Source organism: Coniosporium apollinis (genome assembly GCF_000281105.1).
Source record: "Coniosporium apollinis CBS 100218 chromosome Unknown supercont1.22, whole genome shotgun sequence".
NCBI lineage: Eukaryota > Fungi > Ascomycota > Dothideomycetes > Coniosporium > Coniosporium apollinis.
In genome coordinates, this window is record NW_006913284.1 from 359,357 (window position 1) to 381,822 (window position 22,466).

At 53.7% G+C, this 22,466-nt stretch overlaps 2 protein-coding genes across 2 annotated transcripts; both read left to right on the forward strand.

Annotated features, from left to right (window-relative positions):
- Positions 1–767: 767 nt before the first annotated feature.
- W97_04945 (uncharacterized protein) lies at positions 768–6,146 on the forward strand (the record flags this gene model as incomplete). Its single annotated transcript, XM_007782833.1, has 4 exons — positions 768–4,313; positions 4,369–5,073; positions 5,140–5,403; positions 5,514–6,146. The coding sequence occupies 4 exons, from the start codon at positions 768–770 to the stop codon at positions 6,144–6,146; spliced, it is 5,148 nt and encodes a 1,715-aa protein (XP_007781023.1).
- Positions 6,147–6,828: 682 nt separating this feature from the next.
- On the forward strand, positions 6,829–8,059 carry W97_04946 (uncharacterized protein; the record flags this gene model as incomplete). The annotated part of the gene is made up of 2 exons (XM_007782834.1): positions 6,829–7,577; positions 7,633–8,059. 2 exons carry the CDS (start codon positions 6,829–6,831, stop codon positions 8,057–8,059), a joined length of 1,176 nt encoding a protein of 391 aa, XP_007781024.1.
- Positions 8,060–22,466: the final 14,407 nt, after the last annotated feature.

A 22,466-nucleotide genomic window follows, 5' to 3' on the forward strand; every position in this document is an offset into this window, starting at 1 on the left:
GAGGTCTTCATATGTTGCCCGACAACGCCCATCTACTCGGCTGGGTTCATGAAGCGATGCGTTAACAAGGTGGTTGGATGCCGAAGAGGAGCAGCGCTGCGGCGCCCGTCACAACACCGCAAGAGCACAACGCTGTCTGATGCTGATGATGAGTATGATTGGGATTGCGACGATGGACAAAAGTCTCCCCTCGCCTTCTCCGTGATTGATCATGCTCAGTTCTGGGGGCCGTCCAATCACCCCCCGCCTCAGCTGGCACGGTGAGTGGGTGACAGTGGGTGACAGCCGGGAGCACCAGCCTCAGTCTCAGCCTGAGCACCGTCATACACCCACCTCAGCCCGGCGTAAGCTGCTGCGGCCGCCGTCTCCAATAGTTATCTTCATCCAGACCGGGCTCAGCGCTCGTCCCCTTCATGCGCATCGCATACGTGAAGCCGCCCTCTTAATACCCCTCCGCAACTCTCCCGCACACGCCAAGCCAGCGAGACAGACGACACGGGAACACTGCTTAGAGCGAGCGCCCGCAGCTCTCCCAAATCATCGCGAAAAGCCTTCGATTCGCCGGCAACTGTGCATCTCCCGGCTGCGCGAGGGCATACCTAGGTGTTGTACGGACGGCCGGCAGATGTGGACATCCGACCTGCCAGAGATCGGTTTCCTGCGCCGGGCGCTGCCAGCAAGCCGTTTGCCAGCCTCGTACATGTTAGACTTCGAGACTGAGGAGCCACATACTTTGATTGCAGAAGACGCGGTGCTCGGTCGCCAGGATGGCATACTACTCGAACGGACAGTACTACAACACCGCCGCTCAGCCGCCGCAACTTCCACCAAGCCAGTACCAGAATGCCTACGCGCGGAGGTCGCCTAGTTTCGACGATGGAGATGACGCAAGCCCCGGACTGAATGGAGGTGCAGCCGACCAGTATGAGTATCCAACGCCGGAGCGCAGGAGGAGTAGTGCGCGACAAACAGATGAGCTGTTCATGGGCGCCTTTAGCACAGCTCCTGCGCAACCCATCGGCTCACCCACCGCTGCGGGGATCCCGTACCAGCAACACACCTCGCTCGGCAGACAACAGTCTGTCTACAACCCTCAAGATTATGCGTCTACAGAATCCCCATCGAGTCCGCTACCCTACAGTGTGCCCGCCAGGACATATAGCACTACATCACATCTGCCCTACAACCCAGCTGCGTACAGGGAAAGCAATATTGCTCCGCAGTCTGCGTCGCCCGGCTATCCGTATGCCTCTTATCCTACGACTATCGCAATGCCCTCCCCACCACAACCTTATTCTCCAATGACACCACCAACAGCACAGCAACAATTTTCTGGAGGCCGCACGCAGTCGTATAGCCAGAGAGCCAACGCTTATCCTTCGGCGAACATGTATCAAAATAGCGCTTTGTCTTCGCAAAGTTCGTTTGCGTACTCGCCGCCGGCACCGCCGCCAGTGCCTGCCGTGGCAGGGAGCGCAATTTCTCCGAGCGACACCTGGGACCATCTGCCAGCACGTCAGCCATCCGAACGACAGAGATATCATTATAGTCGAGTTTCGGACTCGAGTCTCTCGCCCAACAATTTACCTTCACCGCCAATGCCAGGCCATGGCAGGTCAGCCAGCCATATCGAAAACCACACTTCTCCAACATTCTATCCGCCCTCGAATTCGCTTCCCCCTACTCCAGGACCACCGCCACCGCCCCATACGGTTGCGCCGCAGAGGACGGACACGTTGAACCGACATCCAACGCAGCGTGCGCTACCCCCACGGCCGTCACCTGGATCAGACAGCGAACCGGACTACTTCAATCGCTCCAACGGGAGGTTTAGTCCAACGGCAGAGGCTTTGATGCAGGACGACTTATTCCATCAACTTGAGACCACCTTGAACGCACGATCTCCTGTCATCCACGTCACCGACGATGAGTCGACGACGCCGGTTTACGCGTCAGCGGGTCGGAACGGCGACGTTTCCAACGGTCATCTCACACCGGATACAGCAGATCAACGTTACAGTACCTATAGCGACGAAAGCGACGCTGAGGCAGCCGCTGGCGTCGCTGCCATGGCGATGGCTGACGAGCAGGACCGTCTCGATGCGGAAAGGAGGGAGAGTGGAGGCCCGAGCGGGTTGTTTTCTGCCTTTGCACCAGCTTTACCGCCGACACCCGAGCAAAATCGCACAGAGGGCGGAAGCCAAAGCGATGACAGCTATCCTGCTGTTGACGTGGGTATATATGGTGGCAGCTTCCTTCCTGACTTCTCCTACAATGGACGATTGGGAACAGGCACAGGCAGTCTGCGCGAGCACGTGAATCGAAGTGATCCTGTGTCGTCGTCCGGGTCACGAAGATCGCAGAAGACCAATGACACTGGTACTATCTACGACTTCGACACGATCCACCCATTCCCTCCCTTCAGAACCGACGCCCGCGTTGATACCTCCGGCACTGGTGGACTCGCCGATCCGAGCACACTAAGAAGGCGGTTGAGCTACGATGAGGGCGACGAAACTGGTTTCGTGGATACCTCAGCTCCGGCCGCAAACGAGCCAGCTGATATGTTCTTCCATCCGGGGATGTCCACACGTCGGCCGTTGCCGCCTCCTCCGGCTGGCGAGCTACAATTTAACCGGACTACATCGTCACCAGGTCCTTACGCTTCTAATAGCTACAGCATCTCAACCTATGCGCACGGCCGTCCAGTCTTTCCAGCAGGGCCGAGCGATTTCACACTTCTGCAGAGCCCTGCTGGAAGCGTCCCCAGGTCCACCTCCCTGCTTAGCCACAGCAGCACGCCACAGATTATACAACCGATGCGCTCGAAGACCGATGCTGAGGAACGGAGATTGAGACAGCAGCAGCATCGCCAGTCTACGGTGTTTGGTAACGATAGCGGCACCGAGGGCTTGACTCCTCCGAATGCTAGCGCTGTCGCCCTGGACCTACCTGCTCTCCCGGCAGGGAAGCGCTTCAACCCACACAAGCTTACGCCGAATGATTTCAAGAGGTGTACGGAGCCATGGGCGCTGAGCTCCGTCATCTCATGGCTCAAATCCATGACCGAAGGAGAGCAGGACCTCAAGCAGCAAGCGATTGTTGACGGCTTGGTGGCGCTCTTTACGCACAAAGTCCCAACAATGAATGTTGCGGACGCAGAAACCCTAAGCGCTCGTGTCGTGAACGACATGTTCAAAGCCGGAACGCTGGTGCATGAAGAAGAATGGCTCAAGTTCAGTACAGCGACGATGACTGGTGTTATCTACCAGCTCACCGGATCTGGGTGCTACTCTCCGAGACTGCATGACTACCACTATCCGGGACGATGCTACGCTCATCATTGCCAGCGGACATTGAAGAAGATCGACCTGCAAGCACAGTCATCAGCGAGGCAGTCAGGTACCTGGGCAGAGTTCTACAAGCTCAAAAAAGAAGACATTGAGGGAATTGATGGAAGGGAGGTCGAGCGGCAGAACGTCCTGCATGAGATTGTAACGACCGAAGAGAATTATATGAGCAGCATCGACGTCCTGAGAGTGTTGTACCGCGATGCGCTCATCAAATCTCAACCCCCTGTCATCGGTCCCACGAAGCTGAAGAAATTCATCAGCGCCGTGTTCGGTAAAGTGGATGTGGTAAAGAAAGCGAATGAGGAGCATCTTCTGCCGCAACTGAAGTACCGCCAGCAAGAGCAAGGGCCCTGGATTATTGGCTTCAGCGACATCTTTCGCGAGTGGATACGCAAAGCTAAGAGCGCGTACATTGAGTACGCTGCCGCCTTTCCATACGCTACTCTCCAGATCCGACAAGAGGCGGAGAGGAACATGTTGTTCCGTTCTTTCCTGGAACAAGCAAGGACCAACAAGATGTCGAACAAGCTTGACTGGACTACGTATCTCAAAGAGCCTATCACCCGGTTACAGCGCTACGGACTTCTGCTGGACACCGTGCTCAAGAGGACTGTGAAAGACAGCGACGAGAAGCGCAACCTTGAGACCGCTATTGAGGAAATTAAGCAGGTTACAGTTGAATGTGACGCGAGGGTAGCTGAGATGGACCGGAAGCTTGAGATCACCGACCTTCAATCCAAACTTATCCTACGACCAGGCATGCAAGCGGACCTGAATCTCGACCATCTCGGCCGTCAACTTATTCACAAGGGTGACCTGCAAAGACAAGGAGGAAGCCGATTCACTTGGCTCGAGACGCACGCGCTGCTTTTCGATCACTATCTTGTGCTGGCGAAGACGGTGCAGCAGCGAGATGTTGACGGAGGCGTCAAATACGAAAAGTATGATGTTTCAAGGCCGGTATGGTTCCTTCTTGCCCGATGAACTCGATATCAATTGCTGATTTCTTTCGCAGCCCATTCCCATGGATCTCCTCATCCTTGAGTCAACTAATGACGAGCCCGTTGTCCGATCTTCCATGAAAGGCATCTCCACCGTCACAACCGCCACAGTCCGAGGTAGCACGCCCGCTGACGCGCGCCTCGGCGGCCGCACTACTGCCAATACGGAGCGACCCACTCCAGGGCCTCTTCAACATACCAACACATCCTCTTCCATCAACTCACAAGCATCCTCCTCAGCCTCCACCAGGACTCTGGTCACGACGACATCCCTCGATAGTACTAAAGACGACAAGATACTGTACCCTTTCCGTATCAAACACCTTGGCAAGGACGAATACACCCTCTTCGCCCCCAACCCGCAAGTCAGACAAAGCTGGTGCGAGAAGATCATTGAAGCCAAAACACGACACGCAGCAGCCCTCTTCGCGCAGAACGCGGAACCCTTCCGGTTGCGGGTGATGGCCGACAGTGCGTTCGCCTACGAGGGCGGTACAGTGGGCCAGAAGAGCATCATCATCAAGAACACACCGCTTGACAGGGCCATCCAGGATGTCAACAAGATGTTTGCGAACACGGCTCGCCCGGTTCCGATTTGCCGAGCGAAGGTCAACTGCGCGACCACGTTCATGCAGCCTTACGGAAAACAGATGGTGGCGGTGGGAACAGATTTTGGGGTATTTGTCTCGGAGGTGGACAACCCTCGAGGATGGTCACGAGTGCGTCTCTTCCTCCCTTGCTCTCATATCACACCACGGGGAACGACTTACTAACAAAATTGGTAGGTGATTAATAATCTGAAAGTCACCCAGGTTGCGGTGCTCGAGGAATTCAGCCTCTTCCTGCTGATCTCAGACAAGTCGCTCATCGCTTACCATCTGGATCTCATTTGCCCCGTCGGCGGCGCGCCACCAAGCAGTGACTCCTCCAGACGCGCACCGCAGAAGCTAAGCGGGTCCCGGGACGTGGGATTCTTCGCCGTGGGTCGGATGAAAGACCGCACGCTCGTCTTCTACAAGAAACGAGAGAGCTTGTCGTCCACCTTCAAAGTGAGTTCACCTTCCTTACCCGAATCCCAGCTCGCCTATCTATCCTCCCCGGTTTGGAGAGATGAGAACACTTCCAAAGATCATCTGCTAACCGCTCACCCTCACTTCAGGTCCTCGAGCCCGTCTACCAAAAGTCCACCGAAAAGCGCGGCCGCCTCCTCCCCAAGCGCGGCACAACCGACTTCTTCCGCGAATTCGACGAGTTCTACATCCCGACCGAATGCACCTCGCTGAACCTCTTCCACTCCTCCCTCGCCGTCTCCACCGCAAAAGGCTCCTTCGAAGTCCTCACCCTCGACAAGAAGCAGCCCTGGAGCGTCCCCGATCTCAAAGCCCCCCACGTGGCCCAAATCGCGGCGCGCCTGCAGGGCCAGGCGACGCTGGGCATGTTCCGCCTCTCCGAGGGCGAGAGCGGGGAGTTCTTGTGCGTGTTTGAGGATGTGGCGGTGTATGTGAACAAGCATGGGGACATTAGTCGCAGTGTTGTGATGGAGTTTGTGGGGAGGGCGAAGAGCGCGGCGCTGTATGGTGCGTATGTGCTGCTATTTGATGCGGACTTTGTGGAGGTAAGGAATGCGCAGAATGGGCGCCTCAGGCAGGTTATTGCGGGCAGGGATGTTAAGTGTCTCGATGATGGGGCGGGGATGAGGAAGAGGACGGTGAAAGTTGCGATGCAGCATCCGGAGGTGGAGAGGTGTCAGATTGTGGTTGAGTTAGTGCTTAATGAGGGGTTGAAGGAGTGAGCGGGGTGAGTCAGGGGTGAAAATATACTTGCTTGGTGGATTGGTTGGTGGGGCTTGGGCCAGTCCGGCTATGATACCTACGTACTTCTTGGATATTGCTTGGGTGTTTGCTATCTACGTCTTGGTTCTTTTGGGCATAGCGAGTGCGGTTTACTTCTCTCGACACGGCTGTTGTGTAGGCTTGTCACATCTTCGGGCAGCATACAGTGCGGTTCTTCTAGTTGGAGGACTGTATATTGGAGACTTCATCTCATGAACGCAGCAAGGCAACAAGCTAGCACCTCTTGATTCTTGGATGACCGGCCGGCTGTCACCAAGATCGAACCGTCCCTTGGCTGATTCGCGTCGCGCCAAGACATGCGATCTCAGCCTTATGCTCAGCCCCATGTTGATACGCAAATAGCCCGACTCCATGTCCTTCATGACCGTAAGAGTGTTCCACCTTCTCACTATCGAGCCTAAATAGACGACCTTGGATACACCCTCCTAGATCTGCAGTCTGCGACAGCTCGCATTCCGGATGCTCCACGGATGTCGACTCCAGAGGCCCAGCGGGCCATTAATCGGGGGGCGTCCGCCGTTATACCATGTCTGTTGATAGGAACGGTGGGTGTCGCGACGTATGTGGTGGTGGTTAGGCTCGGTGGTAAGTGGTCCCACGTAGCTGCTTCAATCCCACATTATGGCGAGGTTCTCAGCACGAAACGCTGACTCCAACATAGTCGACTACCTCCTCAACCCTTCCCCAGACCTTCAGCTCACAGCCGCATACCCCGTAAACCCTCGACGCAGCACAGCTATCGCCATCATAGTCATCTACTGCATCCTCCTCGCGCTCATGGCAATACCCTATTTCCGAACCTTCCTCGTCATCCAAACAAACCCCGGCTACATCCGCAAAGGCCCCCACGCCCAACACGTCGCATCCCCGAGCCATTCAAGCACAGAAAAGCAGACCTTTCAGCGCTCCTGCGCCCCTACCACCATCGAAGAACGCCCCCCCAAATCCCCCTCCCGCACCCGCACCCGCACCCGCAGCCGCAGCCACAGCGCCCCCCGCCTTGACCTCGACCGCAAAGCCATCTTCGACGGCACCGTCGCCGCGCCGCCCGGCCTCGAGCGCTTCTACACCAAAGACGCCTTCGTATGCGATATGAGCGGCCTCCCCATCTTCTGTCCGAAGTGCGATAACTGGAAGCGGGATCGGACGCATCATTGCAGCGAGGTGGGGCGCTGTGTGAGACGTATGGACCATTTTTGCCCGTGGATCGGGGGCATTGTGTCTGAGACGAATCTGAAGCCCTTCTTGCAGTTTGTGATTTATGCCGCGCTGTATACGCTATTTTTGTTGGTGGTGCTGGCGGTGTTTGTGGCGGAGCAGGTTAGGATTGGGTTGGGGAGGGATGCGTGGTTTATTGGGATACTAGTTACGTGAGTCGGCTCTCTCGAATGCGGGAACAACTTCACGGACTAACAAACATCCCAGTTCCGCGACGTTCTTCTTCTTCGCCGCCGGCATGTCCGGCAGCGTCATCCAGATGTCCCTCGGCAACTACACCACAGTCGAGAACCTGTTCAAAGGCAACAAGACCTACTTCATCGCTGTCTACACGGGGCCACAAACCCCGCAAACCGCTCTGCAAAGACCACTATACCCGACTGTCACCTATCCGCTCCGCCCAACCTCTGGCGCCGATATCCGCCAGTTCGCCATACTGCAGACCAAGCCGGGCGAGAACCCCTGGGATCTCGGTGCAACGGCGAATTGGCAGGAACTCATGGGCTATAGTTTGCTCGAGTGGCTGTTACCGATCAAATACAGCCCCTTTTGCAAGCATGGCGCGCGTTACGAATATCCGTTTGGACCTGTGCTGGATCGCATGAAGCGTGAGGCCGGGCTGAGCAGCGGATGATTGTCCCCGCGCGGAGTTTCTCATAACACAGAATGGATCAATAAATGGATGCAGGAAGCCTCGCGTCCGGATTGAGGCGGGAGGAAACAAGGCTAAGAGTGCCGAATAACCCATTCGGGGCTTGTTCGGCCAAGGCTCGTAAGGATTCATGACCTGGCGTGGTGTGCAGGGTTGATGGACGCCAAGGATCTCGTCAGATTTTTATCTTGACGTTGCATCTCACTGCTGCGTGTAGGCGACGGTGGCAGTGTGGAGCAGAGACGCGCACATCGCGAACTTCGCTGCTAGGCGAAACTTCTGTAAGGGCGTAGAGGTCTTTGTGGCTCGAGAGCAATTGCCGGTGAGTTAGTAGTGGAGTGTGAAAAGCGCTGCTAAGCTTGGAGACCTTCTCCCACCCGAAGCAGAGGAGGTAACGGATGGCCCTTGAGTTCGAACTGAGGGTTTGCCGTCGGAGGAACTTGGGTTTGAGCAAGGTAATATGTAGTAAGCTAGGCGGTGGGTTAGGTAGCCGAAGCATTACACGGAGTTGATGGTCGATGCACTACAAGAGTTATGTTTCCCGCTGCTCATAACATAGGAGAATTATTGGAGACGTTCCAAATGTGCCAGTAATGCCCCCAAGCGACGATCTAAGTCCTCTTTGATAGACAACGATAAATCATGCATTGGATTTGTGAGTCCTCCTTAAATTACGGAATGTTCTGGGCGGCCGGGCCGGGGAGGTTGCAAACTGGCTCGATCAACCGCTCAATCGCGGCTTGGATTTCATTTCTGCGAAGGGTTTACGAGCGCATTTCCCAAGTTCAAATACACAAGACTACGGAGCGCGCTCATGGACAAAAGTGCACCAGACGCGGAAAACGTAACAGTGACGATGGGAAATTGCAAAAAGTATGCGATTCTATTGTGGACACACGAGAATTGAAACCTGTCAGTCAATCGAAACGTCTTTGTTCTGAAGGAATCCAGACAGGACAGAAGGTGATGAGAATGTTCAGAGCGGAACAATCTATTTTAAACGTTGAATGAATGGTTTCCTCTTGTTTTAATTCATCATCCGCCTCGCTTATGGTAGCCTACCAGCAAGTAGGTTTACCGTTTTGCGGCTTATGCACAGGAGAGCGGCACGTACTTGTCCGATGAGACCACTTCAGCAATGGAAGTCAGACCTGGCCTTCGCAATTGATATCTGAAAACGCACATCGCGCCTCTTGCGAGAATCGGGAGCTGCAGAACGACTATGAGGCTTTGCGAGGCTATAAATACCCTTCTGCATCCACCAAATTAGATGAACTGCATGTATCCACTCCCCCAGCGTCCAACCACCGCGGAAGCTGGTCAGAATGGAAGTAGATGTTTGAGGTGGCTGCCAAAATCGTCTTACCCGATAGGGCTAGTTCAGGTACAACTTCATTTGCTGACCTCACTTCATGCTCTCTGCCGCTGGAATCCGACGTCGACAATAGTAAACAGAGACTCACCGCAGCATTTCTCTGTTGCTTATCAGTGCCCGGAGTCATCAAAATGCCCTTGACACAGCCAAAGTCACCCTAGTTCCAAAAGGCTTTCAGCAATGCCACATGAGCGGGCGATACGCCCAAGGCAACCTCAGAGCTGCGCCCATATCAGTCCCCCGCTTCAGGCAACTACGTATGGACACTCAATCTGTTCTGTTCTCAAGCCGGATGCAGCCTCGCAAGGCATGATGACGCGCTTTTTGCCTCTTCTATCACGGGGCAACAAGGCTGGTGCGGCTTACAAGGCTTAGAGCTCACCGGTTTCCACAGCCGGACGTCTCAATACACTGGCCAGCTACCGCCTTGTCACACGCCCACCCATAGCATCTCGGACTTTGTCCACTCCAGCAGGTAGTTGCCTTGGTATCGCCTTGCTCACCGGTCACGCCGCAGTTGGATGCAGCTTCACCAACAGGGGTGTAGCGCGAGAGGGTGTAAATCGTTTACACAGCAGCTGCATGAAACCGATCCTGCGTCCTGAAATAGCCCATACCGCAGATATATTGCTGTGGTGGACGGACGTAGCAACGATGTGGATGGGGGCTGGAAACTGAGTAGAGCCTTCAGGTATAAAGGCAGTTCGCCCTTCCGCTGCTCAACGTTAAACAAAACTATGGCCTTCATTTGTATCGATCTTAACCGCTAATTTCTCCCTAGACTGCCTTCTCAGGGCTAAGCCATGCTGCGGATGGCCGAGAAAGTCAGGTGTCAACGACAGTGATCAATCCTCACACTTCTGCCTAAGGACTTCTAGTGGAGATTGGGCTCTGGTTCGTTGTAGGCTCTCCGGCTCATCCAGCACACAGGTCTGTGCCCGACCTCTAGTTGCCCAGCATTGCTACACCTGACTGACAGACCCTAGGTTCACCTGCGAGATGCAGAGCCTGACAAGCCTTGCGCGAGAAGATGCTATGCTGCAGCGGATTTGGCTGCACAGCCTCAGACGGCCACCCCTTCTTCCGACGTCGATGTGGAGCGGGTTGAGAGGCCGGCAGCTCACATCGTCGTATCGGAGAGCGGCTCCTGCCACCACACGCTGCTTCTGAGCACTGCCCCACACGTTTTTCTGGTTCGATGATCACTTGTGCTCGCTTCTCTGTCACTCAAAGGAAATTTTCATGCGGCCGTTCATTTTGCGAACTCTCGCTTGCATGTCCTGCAGTCGCCAGATACATACCAGTTATAGCACTATGCAGATTTTAAGCAATATCCTAAAGCCTCTCAGGGAACCTTGCTTCGCTTTCTGCCTACTTAGTCGGTGGTGTGCTTCGCTACCGTACAATAGCCTCATTCCGGGTTCCCTCCACAAGTGGTGGCAGTGCTCTCTAGTCTATCCCACCTTGGTTCTCCTAAGTAGCTTAGAGTTGTATCTGCGAGGGGTTTGGCCTGCCTGGCGCCTTGCCATCCTCTTCGATCCTCTTTGATGAGACTGCGATCGTAGAGCCCCAACGTAAGATGTGCGGCTCGCAGTAAGAACTTAGTCAAGCAGTAGGAAGGCGTGATCGAAGCAAGTCGACACTTCCAACTCGTGTCTTGATTCTGGGCATGTTCTTCATTGGTAGGTCACCGTCTCACGCTAGTCATTCAACGGCTGAAAATTTAGTTCAGGCCTCCCCACGGGCCTCCGGCCGGGCGACGAGGTAAATCCGCTAAAGTCGTGTTACACAGTCTCCATGCCCTGTTCGCATCAGCACCTCGCGGCAGACTTTCAACCCACTGACCCGGTTGACGAAAAGAGACAGCGCGAAAGAGTAGAGTTCGCTGCGGCTTCTACCAGGCCGAAACCGGCATGAACCGGGGCATATGTGGCGACAGCATCCCCAATGAGGAGTGCCAACGTCCCACTCACCGTCTGGGGCAGTGTTTGCGGGAATTAAGTCCAGTCTGAGCTTCAGCCACGAGAACGTTTCGGCCGCCCTGTCTTCTAGAAGCCGCGGAACATCTCAGTGTTTACTGCCATACTGTGGCAAGTAAGGCGAAGAAAGCCTCCCCGCCGGCGGCCACCTTATCCTTGACCGACTTGCTGCTCCCCTAGCATGGTGTCTCGTTCTCTTTCGGCCAGAACTTCCTGACAGAGACTTGGAGTAAGCGGCTGGTGGTGCTCATCCAACGAGTTACGCACCAGCAACGCAATCATCGCACAGCGCTTGAGCTTTCCGTCCAGGGCAGTGCTTTGCCCCAGGCAACTTTCATGGCTATCCGTATACATCTCTGCCCGGAGGCCCTTTGCTGCCACCACTCGCTGGTCCTCTGAGATGTGCCTCGGAGGCTTTGATACCGCGTGCGCCTCCTGTCCTTTCACGTGCTCTTGTTTTAGGGCTGTGGTAGATTGGGCGTTGAAGTGCAAGTAGGGCTGCTATGTCCAAGGCAGCAATCAAGGCTTGCTCCTCCCCTTTGCACCGCCATCTGTGGCTCAAGAAATTTAAAAGGAGTGTTCCGTCTGCCAGAATATTCGCCATCAATACAGACCTCCTAAGTTTAAGCAGCACGAACACCGATAGTCTCTCTTCTGAGCTCCAGAGTCCAAGAGAATCGAGGCCGTCTATTAAGACCGCAACAATTCCGAAGCTTTTCCAGTACATTCCCCACTTCCACACACTCATCCGCCGCGTTCATCACTAATGGCTTTCAACAGCAACTCGAGAGCCAACTCCAACACCAACAACCCCTCCGGTCGGCCCCGCCCTACGACTCTTCCCAGCCCAACTCACTGGTACTGCCACAAGTGTGAGTTCGGCCCGATGCTCACCAATCTCCATGCCGCGTGCATAGAATGCGACCACCACGGTTGTGGAAACTGCACCGGTGTCACTATTGGACCGAATCCAGCTTCGACCCGCTCGAGTACTCAGCCTAGCACGGAGCGTTCAACGCAGGGTGGCCAGTACGGAGTCACGGCACCTGCTGAAGGCCCGAGAGAGTGTTACTGGTTTTGCTGCCGCTGCGGTGATGGACCGGTATCGAAGGCCAACCACGAGGCTTGCGTCATATGCTGCCATCACTTATGTGGGGAGTGCAAGCGTGAGTGGCATTGAGGGGTTGCCGGAAGGTTTTGGGGGAGGCGGATTGACGGTATGTACGGTAGCTTCCGGCCGATACAATACTGTACGTCGCTAACGTCGAGGTGCGATAGAGATGGTGTCCACTTTATTATACCCTCGGCGTTTAGACAACTCGGGCTTCGGCGGCCAACTACGGATACTGGGCACAGCGCAGCCTCCGGTGCATCGGGTGAGACATTGGTGGAATACCTCTTCACGGCGTTTGGTGCGGTCTTCCTATGCATACATGGTTACAATCTCACTCTAGAACCTAGATCTCTTTCGGCTCCCGCTTGCTTTATTGGCGTTTACTTCGGTGGCTCGCGATACATATTTGTTGTTCGGCATAGCATGTAATTTAGTTTTGTACCCTGATAGCAGAACGCTCCAGACGCTGATCAACGCTATAAATTCTTCTGAGTCTTTGTGCTGCGCTCGTAGCAACATCCTGTGCAGCATCTGTGCGCTCAAGCATAAGCACGTTTGAGGTTGAACCTTTATTTGACATTAAGCCTGTAAATGTCTTATGGTGTTCATCGTAACTGATCTTCTGGTTCCGACATCCGAAGGCCTCAACTCTCTCATTACAGCAGAACGAGAGTTCGCTTGTAGGATTGAGGCTTGCAGCACTACACGCATCTATATTCAGATCTTCTTTCTTGTTTGCTTGCCGCGCTTCTGATGTGTATTACGTCCTCTCTTGAGCCCTTCACCTTATCTGCCATCTCTTGTCTGTGCCAGTGCCGGATGAACCACCTTAGTTATACGCCTCGACTGTGCGGTTTTCGGTGGAGATTCAGCTATATAATCGGTCACTACGCAATAAACTTAGATACTATGATATCACGAAGGCGAAGCGTCGTAATATATTTAGTTAATAATATCACACTTCTTATATCTTAATAACATAATGTTTAGCCCGTGAACTAACTTACTAGGCGCCTCGGAAATTGATATAGCAGGCCTTACATGTAGTTTAAAGTATCTCATTCGCATGAACAGTCCGCGTTCAGACAACACTCAGCTGATGAGACGTTAAAAACTCTAGAGAAATAGTACTGTCGCTTGCAAGATGTAGGCACGTTTGCGACGAAAAAAGGGTTCCGAAACCGTATCCGCTCCCCCAGCATCCAACAACCGCCGCAGATGGGTACGCAAGCGTCGTGGGATTCAGGACAAGATACGGCGTTAACAATCAACTACAATATGGCTGCTCTTCCTGCCGATGAACGCCTTGTGCCAAACTGTATTGTTGACTGCTTACACAGCTACACAACAGCATCTCACTGCGGGCATAGTACGCCTATCTAACGAGGTCAACGTTGAAATCGCAGATAAGAACATTGCCTCCTTCTGCTCGCCAGAGTCGCTACTCGTAAGAGGTCGCCCCCGATAGCGGCTTTTACCCACGCTAAGGATACGCGGATTCCCTCAGCTCTCCAAGAGCGAAGTACGGTAAACAGAGTTCAGACACTGCAGCTCTTAGGCGCAGAGAAGGAAGAAGCCTTACGGCGCATCCTTTCGCGCCCACTGACTGCTATACGCTCATCACGACCCGGATAAATAATGGAAATACATGGATCTCAAGCTTGGAACGTTCTATTCGTTCGGGTTTAGAATGGTTCGGTCCGCTCTATAAGATGGATGTATTCCGAGCATGACTGAAGGTATCTGTTTTGGTGAAGGAGGAAGAAAGACGAGCTGGTCAGAAGGTAGATGTTTAAGGTGGGCCGTCAAGATCGTCACACCCAATAGGGCCCAGATCAGGTGCACCTCCAACTCCTCATCTCATTCTATGCGCTGAAATCCGATATTTATAGTAGTGATCAGAGATGCACTGCGGCACTTCTCTGCTACTTAGAAAGCACAGTAAACAGGGTTTAGACACTGCAGTCTCTGGGTGCTAAAGAACGTGCCGCAAGGTCTTCCTCTTTGTCTAAGCCCAAGAGCTAAACTGTATGCTCATCACCACCCGAGAAGCCCTCTGGAACAACGGAGGTATATGGATCTTTAGAGTAGAATAGATAAACCACTCCATTAGATAAACATATTCCGGACACGGTCTGGATGTACAATTCAACCGTATGAAGGAGGAAATAAGAGGGGCTGGTCGGAAGATAGATGTCTGGAGTGCCTGCCAAGGCCGCCATAAGTACCGCGTATCAACCCCTGCACCTCACTCCATACCTAGGTTGCACAACCTTTACTAAATACTCGCCGGCAACAACAGTCTCTGGAACCTCACTGGAGCATTTCTCTGCTGCTTGTCCGTGCCTGGAGTCGCTACAACATCTTTGGCACCGTCGAAGTCATAACGCTTCAGAGAGCCCTCGGCAGTGCCACCTGAGCGGGCTGCGAGCCCAAGGCGCCCTCACAGCTCCGCCCATGCCAGGCGCCCATTGCAGGCGACCAGGCACGAAGGCTTGATCCCTCGCACGTCTCAAGCTATGCTGAACCCCCCAAAGGCGCAATCACCTCCTCTATCGCAAGGCTGCGAGGCCGCAGGCAGCCGCGGCTGGCAAGAGGTGAAACGCCCCGTTTTCCGGTCAACTCGATCCTACTTAGCTAGCCTTCGCCTTCTTCCGCGCCCGGTCATAGCCTCAGGGTGCTTGCCCACTCGAGCATAGAGTTGGTGTCTGCATAGGTATTCGGTGAAGATGAAGTTGGGATCTAAATTAAACATGGTGTAGCGAATATGCACTTCGTGTTGGACGATGATGCACACCTTGCATATGTAATCCAATAGAAATGTGAAGTGTCCAGCCTGGCGGTTGCTTTTCTAGCAATCTATAAAGTAGCGAGCGTTGGCCCTTTGAACATGCTCAAGTTGCTTGAGACCAGAGGCCTTCACCGGCACTGACTTTGGCCGCTGCGTTTCTCCGGAGCTTCCTGCGTAAGGCTATCTGGTACTAGGGGACGCGTACTCCACGCCCAAGCCGGTCAATATTTTGCGACGGGTCACTTAGACTTCAGCCTGAGGACTGATTATGGGGATTGAGTTGGTAGTATGTGCTCACCCTCCCTCTCTGTCACTTCAACAGTCTGAGCCTCATCTTCTGCAGAGTCATGGGCTTACTCCACTAGACTGATCGACTTTGAGGTCGCCCCAGAAGTGCAACGCCTCACTAGCCTCGCATACGAAAGTGCCATCATGCATCGAAGTTGGCGGCATAGCCTTGTGAGGATACTGCCTGGCTACAGATCCATCGAGCGGTGTTAGGGCGGTTGAGTCCGCCTCGTGCTGCGGCAGCATCTCCGGCGCCGATAGATGCGGAGGCCGGCCAAATTGCCCAGCGGTGGGCTTGCAAGCAGCCTGTACCTTTGAACAATGGATCTCGATAGTTCTCTGAACTGTCTTGCAGTCGAACAGCTCCATGAGTTGCGTTGTGCGAATTTTTCTCCCACCATCCGCTGGCTGGCCTTCTGTTATTGCTTCTCGCCAGTATTAAATATGATACACTTACTTCAGAAATAGATATCAGTTGACGGCACAAGGCTCCCTTGAAGGCTCCCGCTTAGTTTCTGTCCTACTTCTGCATGCAATGCTCTGCCTCTTTTCACATGTTTGATCATTGTTCCCATTCGTGGCTTGTGGCGTGGCTCTCAGTCGTAGTATGTTGATCGTGCCCGAGCCAGGGCAGAATACGGGTTATGAGCTATCGCTTGTTTGATTCCTCGATGACCTACTGAGCCCTATGGTGACACTGAAGTGGAATGCCTCTGCACAGGTCTATCTAGCTTGTGATGAGGAATACTCAAGCGACCTGGAAGCTGCGAGTGTGACGGGCAACAGTATCCCAAATCGCATCATTTTCGTAACTGTATTCCCTAGCCGGTAAGACCGCAGTCCTACTTGAACACTTGAAGGCTAATGTTTCCAAGGGGCGCTCCCGAAATCAGGCAGCATTCACTAAAAGGCTCGTCGCCACTTTCCCCTTGCAGCAACGACACCGTCGGCTTGGCCACCCCAGCTGCGAAACAGAGGAGGCTTTTAAGAGTGCCTCCTGTGGCTGTATTGATTTCGTGCCGGAACCGTCCTGGCGTCAATGAACCTTAAAACGAATCATAAAGCCACAGCTCGCCGGCCGCGCGACATTCGTCGGGCACGTATTCTAGCGCCATACACTTCGAAAAATGCATCAGCCATGCCGGGTGGCTTGACCGTTACAGACCCGTCTACCGCTTGACCGAGAGGCCACCTCCGAGCGATGTGTCTCACACGGTCGATGACGAGCTTCGATCATGGCGTTGAGCGCAAGCCTGCGCGAATTTGACAACGACGGCCCTTCCGACTACGCGGTGATGCGGCGACGCCTTCCCGTCCTCTCCACACGCTTGGCCACATGGCCTCCGCCTGGTCGATGTGGATCCTACATTTGTTCGCTTGCTTCGTTCACTTACGTTGCTCGTAGTCTCCGGCGAGCAATGCTGGCCTCAACCTTGAGGCGGGTGGGTCAAGGAGGCAGGGCTTCTTCGGAGTGAGCCATGCACAGCCGCACACCTTACTCTTAGAGCTCAGTGCCTTGGGGTACTTATAAGCAGCAGTTACAACCATTGTCGGTCTATAAATCTTCTCACCGTCCTGAGCTTGCGCGACAGATACATCAGCACGTCTTTCCTCTGCGATTTACACTCCAAGATCATCAATATCGTCTCAAGTTCAAATACCCTTCACCCCACCATCCACCTCGACCTTCGATCGCCATCACAACCATGACTGCCAATAACAATTGGGCAGCCGCTATGAACGCCAACCTCTCCGATCGGCCCGGCCCTTATGCTCTTCCCGATCCAAACCATTGGACTTGTCACGTCTGCGGTTTCGGCCCCATGAGCTTCGCCCTCTATGCCCAGTGCATCCTCTGCGGGCACGACCCGCGGAACTGCTCGTTATGCACTTCAGAATATCTGAGCGTGGATCCCGCATCACCGCACACTGCTTCCGGCTCGAGCAGAGGATTGCAAAGGCAGGATGGGCCATCTGGTCACATAGCGCCTCACGAACCTCCGACTGTCTTGTCGTGGTTCTGCTGCAAATGCGGAGACGGGCCGAAGCTAGTCAAAGTGCAAATACAGTGCCACGAGCTTCGCTGCCAGCACACAAGATGCGGGAATTGTACGCTGTATCAGGGCCGTTGAGTTTTTTATGTGCTCTCTGGCTAGATGGATCATGGTACGTACATATATCCAGGATATGTTGTACTCGACTAAGTTCAGGGTGCTGTACAGGCGATAGTTATCACAATATAGCCTCGGCGTTCATGGTTTGCTCGACTCGGGATTGGGTAACGATGGATACAGGTCATGGCGCAGGCTATGGTGCATCGGGTTGGACATCGGCGGAACATCTCCTCGCGGCGTGTGGTGCGGTCTTGCGTAAGCATACACTATTATGGTCATATTCTAGTTTTCATTCTGGTCTTGCTCGCTTTATTGGTGTTTACTTCGATGGATCGCGATACCCGTTCGACTTGTTCAGCGTAGCATGCACCTCAATCGCGTACCTAGATAGAATGAGTTATGGCGTCGGTCAGCGTTTGCAGCGTCCTCCAACTTCCATACTGCATTCTGGTAACATTCTGGGCAATATTTCCCGCTCAGCATAGGCATCTTCGAAGGTTTGACCGTCTTCTGACTTCAAGCCTTTGGATCTCTTTTGTCTCGTTCGTTCTAACTGGTTCTCTTATTCCAACATCCGAAGGCCTCGATCCTTCCGTCAGGACGGATAAAGACTTCGCTTGAGACAGTAGCGATTGCAGTGTGACTAGGAACGGCACGCATCTGAGTCCAGGTCTCTTCTCTTGCTCACATGCCGCGCTTCGGATGAGTATCAACGCCGTTGTACGTTAAGGCCCTTTACCTTATCTGCCATTTTTTGGTCCGCGCCAGTGCCGGATAAAAATCCTTAATTGGTTGTAGGCCTCGACTTTGCGGTTTTCGGTGACGATTCAGATATGTAATTGGTCACTACGCAACAAATCCAGATGCCATGAACATCGGGAAGTCGAAGCGCCATCATGCATTTAGTCAACGAGCCTCCGAAGTCGATGATAGTACGCTTCTTGCATCTCGACGACATGGCATTTAATTCGTGATCTATCCTACGAGGTGCCTCAGCAATTGATGTAGCAATCCTCACGTACGATTTGACGTTCCATCCATTCACCTGAGCAGTCCGCGTTCAAAGCAACACTTTGCTGATGAGACGCTAAAACTCTGCCCAGTGGAGAAATGATACTTCCTAGCGGGCTTGGCGTGAGACCGCGGGCTTCTTCAGACAGGACGTCACCTTGTGTCTTGATACCGCCAGATACCTAGCGTACAGCTGCCTACGAAGCCGCGCAACGCTATCAATGTGATCTTCCAGCATTTAATGAATTTGGTAAGAGGTCTGTCCTGCGCGGCGCTCGCCTCACAGCAACAATTCGGTGCAGCATGCGCGTCACCGTTACATCCTCTCGTGACTGCCTTTACCGCAGGACAAGGCAACCGGAGAACAGCCCGCAGGGCGGGAAGACATGGAATTGAGGAATCGCCCTTTGGCACGGTGGAAACATCATGCGGTACCGCCCTGTTAAGTAAGCAACGGCCGTTGCCTTCTTTTTTTTCGGTACCTCGGTCATGGAGGCGCGATAAACCCACGGGGAAGGAACCTCACATCCGAACATCGCAACTGCTCACGCCCTACGAGTGAGTAGCGAGATAAGGTTTGAGCGGATCTTTCATCACCTGCGGGGATGCTCAACGTCATTGTTTTGTTTATCCGCCGTCCAAGCTTCGAATCGCTCGTCCTCAGAACTCTCATATGCCTAGTACGGCTTCGCGTATATCCTTACCCTATGAGCTTCAATGGTACGGTGGACATTGTCCGTGTGATCCCGCTCCGGCATTGTTCGTAACAGGAGACTCCGACGCCCTTGCGAGTCACCGGTCACTTAGTTACAGCGAAAGCCTGAGGCGGTTACTCATCACCTGTTACGCATAGCTTCGTTGTCCATAGCCAAGAGTATCTTCTTGTTGTTGCTTTGCGGACTTGACCGATGCGCTTCATGGCTTAATCTGGGTACAGTGAAATCACTAGGTCACATGGGATTTAATCTTTCAACTTCAGATACACCGACTTTTGATCATGCGTTTACTAAAAGCTCCTTAGACCCGCTGCCTTCCGCTTCTCTGCACGCCGAGGGCGTTTCATTTTGCGAGTCATTTTTATAATCTGAGGCGAGGAATTCATTTGGTCCTCATATGGTCCTCCCGTCAGGCATCAGATGTAGCATCGTAAGTATTTTCCTTGCCTCCATGGCTTGGAAGTCACACCGTGCTTCAGCAGGCGTCAGATCCGTGGAGAGACGAGTTGTGAGAGGTGAACGGTATTGCGTTCGCGTCATGCTGTTGAGTATCAATGACAACAGCTTCACTCTTCGCCCTGGTTAGTATGCCCATCCTGGTCCTCCTCGACATATAAAAGCTCAAGCGCCATGGGATGTGCACCGGAATATCAACAGTCAACCCCTCTACTTCTATTCTACTCATTTAAGCTTCTTCATATCCCTTCTTGAGGACAACTTCTCTCGTATCGGTGTTTTTACTTTAACACGCCGTTCTTGACCAATCTTTCCCTATACCCAGAGTCTTGAACTCCTCGCATACTACTTGCTCCGCAATCTTGCCTCAACGTATTGGACAAATCAAGCTCCCGCAGCAGAACCACATTTAAGAACTCAGCCACCTGCTGTGTGATACACCACCGACACCAGTCGATACGAACAAGCAATTGACCTTCAGCATCGACCAGCAAGCATGTCGTCCCCTTCTCCATCACCATCACCCTCTCCCACGTCCGAGCGGGTCCCAGCAGACATGTGGAAATGCTGCCAATGCAACGACGGCAACCTCATCGAGCTTGCCGCGGAGAAGTGCCCTGTCTGCCAACACGATCGTTGCCAGTCGTGTAAGCCTCCCAAACCTTCCTCTGCGGCGGAAGGTACTCCTGTCGCTGCAATACCGGCGCTATCTTACGGCAATGAGGTGCAAAACCCATATCACTCGGTCGAAAGTCCATCCTACGCAAGCTCTCCCACGTATGATTCTGCCCCACTCTGGATGAACGGCTACAACATTGCATTCTCCGGGTCTTCCAATATGAGCGGCGGGCACAGTTTCAACTACGATGATATCTGGGTCTGCTGTCAATGTGGTGGAACGAACCTGAACTCTCTGGCGCGAGAGTGCTGTCCTGTGTGTGGACACTACAGGCGCGGATGCTGCTAGTAATCCTGAGGATTCCGGCCCCTATCACAAAGGATCATTCGATTGAGCTTCATTCTGGCTCCTTCGGGCATTGGTTGGTAATAGACGACAGGTCGCAAGACCGGCATCCTTTGTTAGAATTTTCAGCGCCTCACGACGACTATTTTTGTACACTTCTTTCGCTTGGCCTTGTCTTCCTTTCGTGTAGCCGTGATTAGGCTCTGGCTTTCTTTTGTTTGACAGCGTTATACTACATCTATTCCCGTACCGAGTTTTCGTCTTTCTTGTGTCATGCTCTAGGGCAGCATTGCATTGAGCGTATTGCCCTCGGAATCCATGAGCCTCATAGCCAACCACTGACTGGTCAACAACAACATCATCTGCCGTTAGTCGCCGGGTTAAGGTGATTTGTTCACATGGCAAGGGTTGAGCTGAGATTATTGCTTCTTCCGTTTGCTTTCTCGTCCACTTTTCCATAGGACCTTTGATAGTCTATTCTATTGGTTGCCATATACGCGCATAGTCTAGTCCGCAGTCAAACTGCCGGCTGCAAGTTACCTTGTAGCCCTACCACCAAATCACCAAACTACCAGTTTAACCTTCAGGTCGATCTTGTGCCGAACATCACATGATGTAAGATTATCACCTTTCAATGCAGGGAAAGCTCGATGCATGGGCTCAGGGCGGTGGGACTATCTCCGATGCCACGGCACGCTTCCCTCTGCTGTGTAACCACCAGTTTCCTGGGTCCCAACGGAATGAATTGAAGGGTCATGGATTGAAGCAAGCAATCCAGCGACCGCCCTCCAAACACCTGCAGGCGAGAGTCGCTTGGGCAAAAGAGTCCCTCTGACACGGAATGGATCAGACCAAGGCAAGTTTACGCTGGTCTTGTCCCGAAGGTGGGCGGGCGGGTCACCCTCTTAAACATCACCGGAGTAAAGCCATGAGCTCCTCTAACTCCTTATTGGTGATGGCGGCTGGCAATTGTTCGGAAGCTTCCACTGCCCGGGTGCTAGCTCTGCGCCGGCCTCTGCCAAGGAGGGCAGGGGTGGGGCCGCGACTGTCTCCGCCGCGTCTGATTGCACGCTGAGCGTTTCGTGGACGACTGTGCGACAGCCTCGTATGAGGTCATTGGTTCTTTATCGTGCCGCTCGTGGTTATGGTTTTGTTACTCGAGTACACACCAACATAAGCTTTGAGTCCAGATGCCATGCGGCTGTCGCCGTGGCTGACGCCTGCCTTGAGCACTGATCGCTGACAGGCACATGTCCGGGCCCTCAACGCCCGAACACGAGTTAGAAAGTACAAGCTTTACAGAACTCTTACTCGTTGAATCACAGTCGGCACTTCACGAGCCTCAACGGTACACAGAAGCCGCCGCCAAGATGTCGCGAGACTGGCTGGAATGTGGGGCTGCGGGGTTCAGTCTCCCGCCCCCGCAAGGGTTTCCAAGCAACAGACGGCTTGACGAAACGGCCTAAACCGTCGACCTAGCCCTAATTGTCACTGCCGAGAAGCGCTATCAATCGCCATCAGTGGACGACAGCCGCCACGAAGCCATTGACCATGGCAGAGTCACGGCAAAGCGACCGCTGC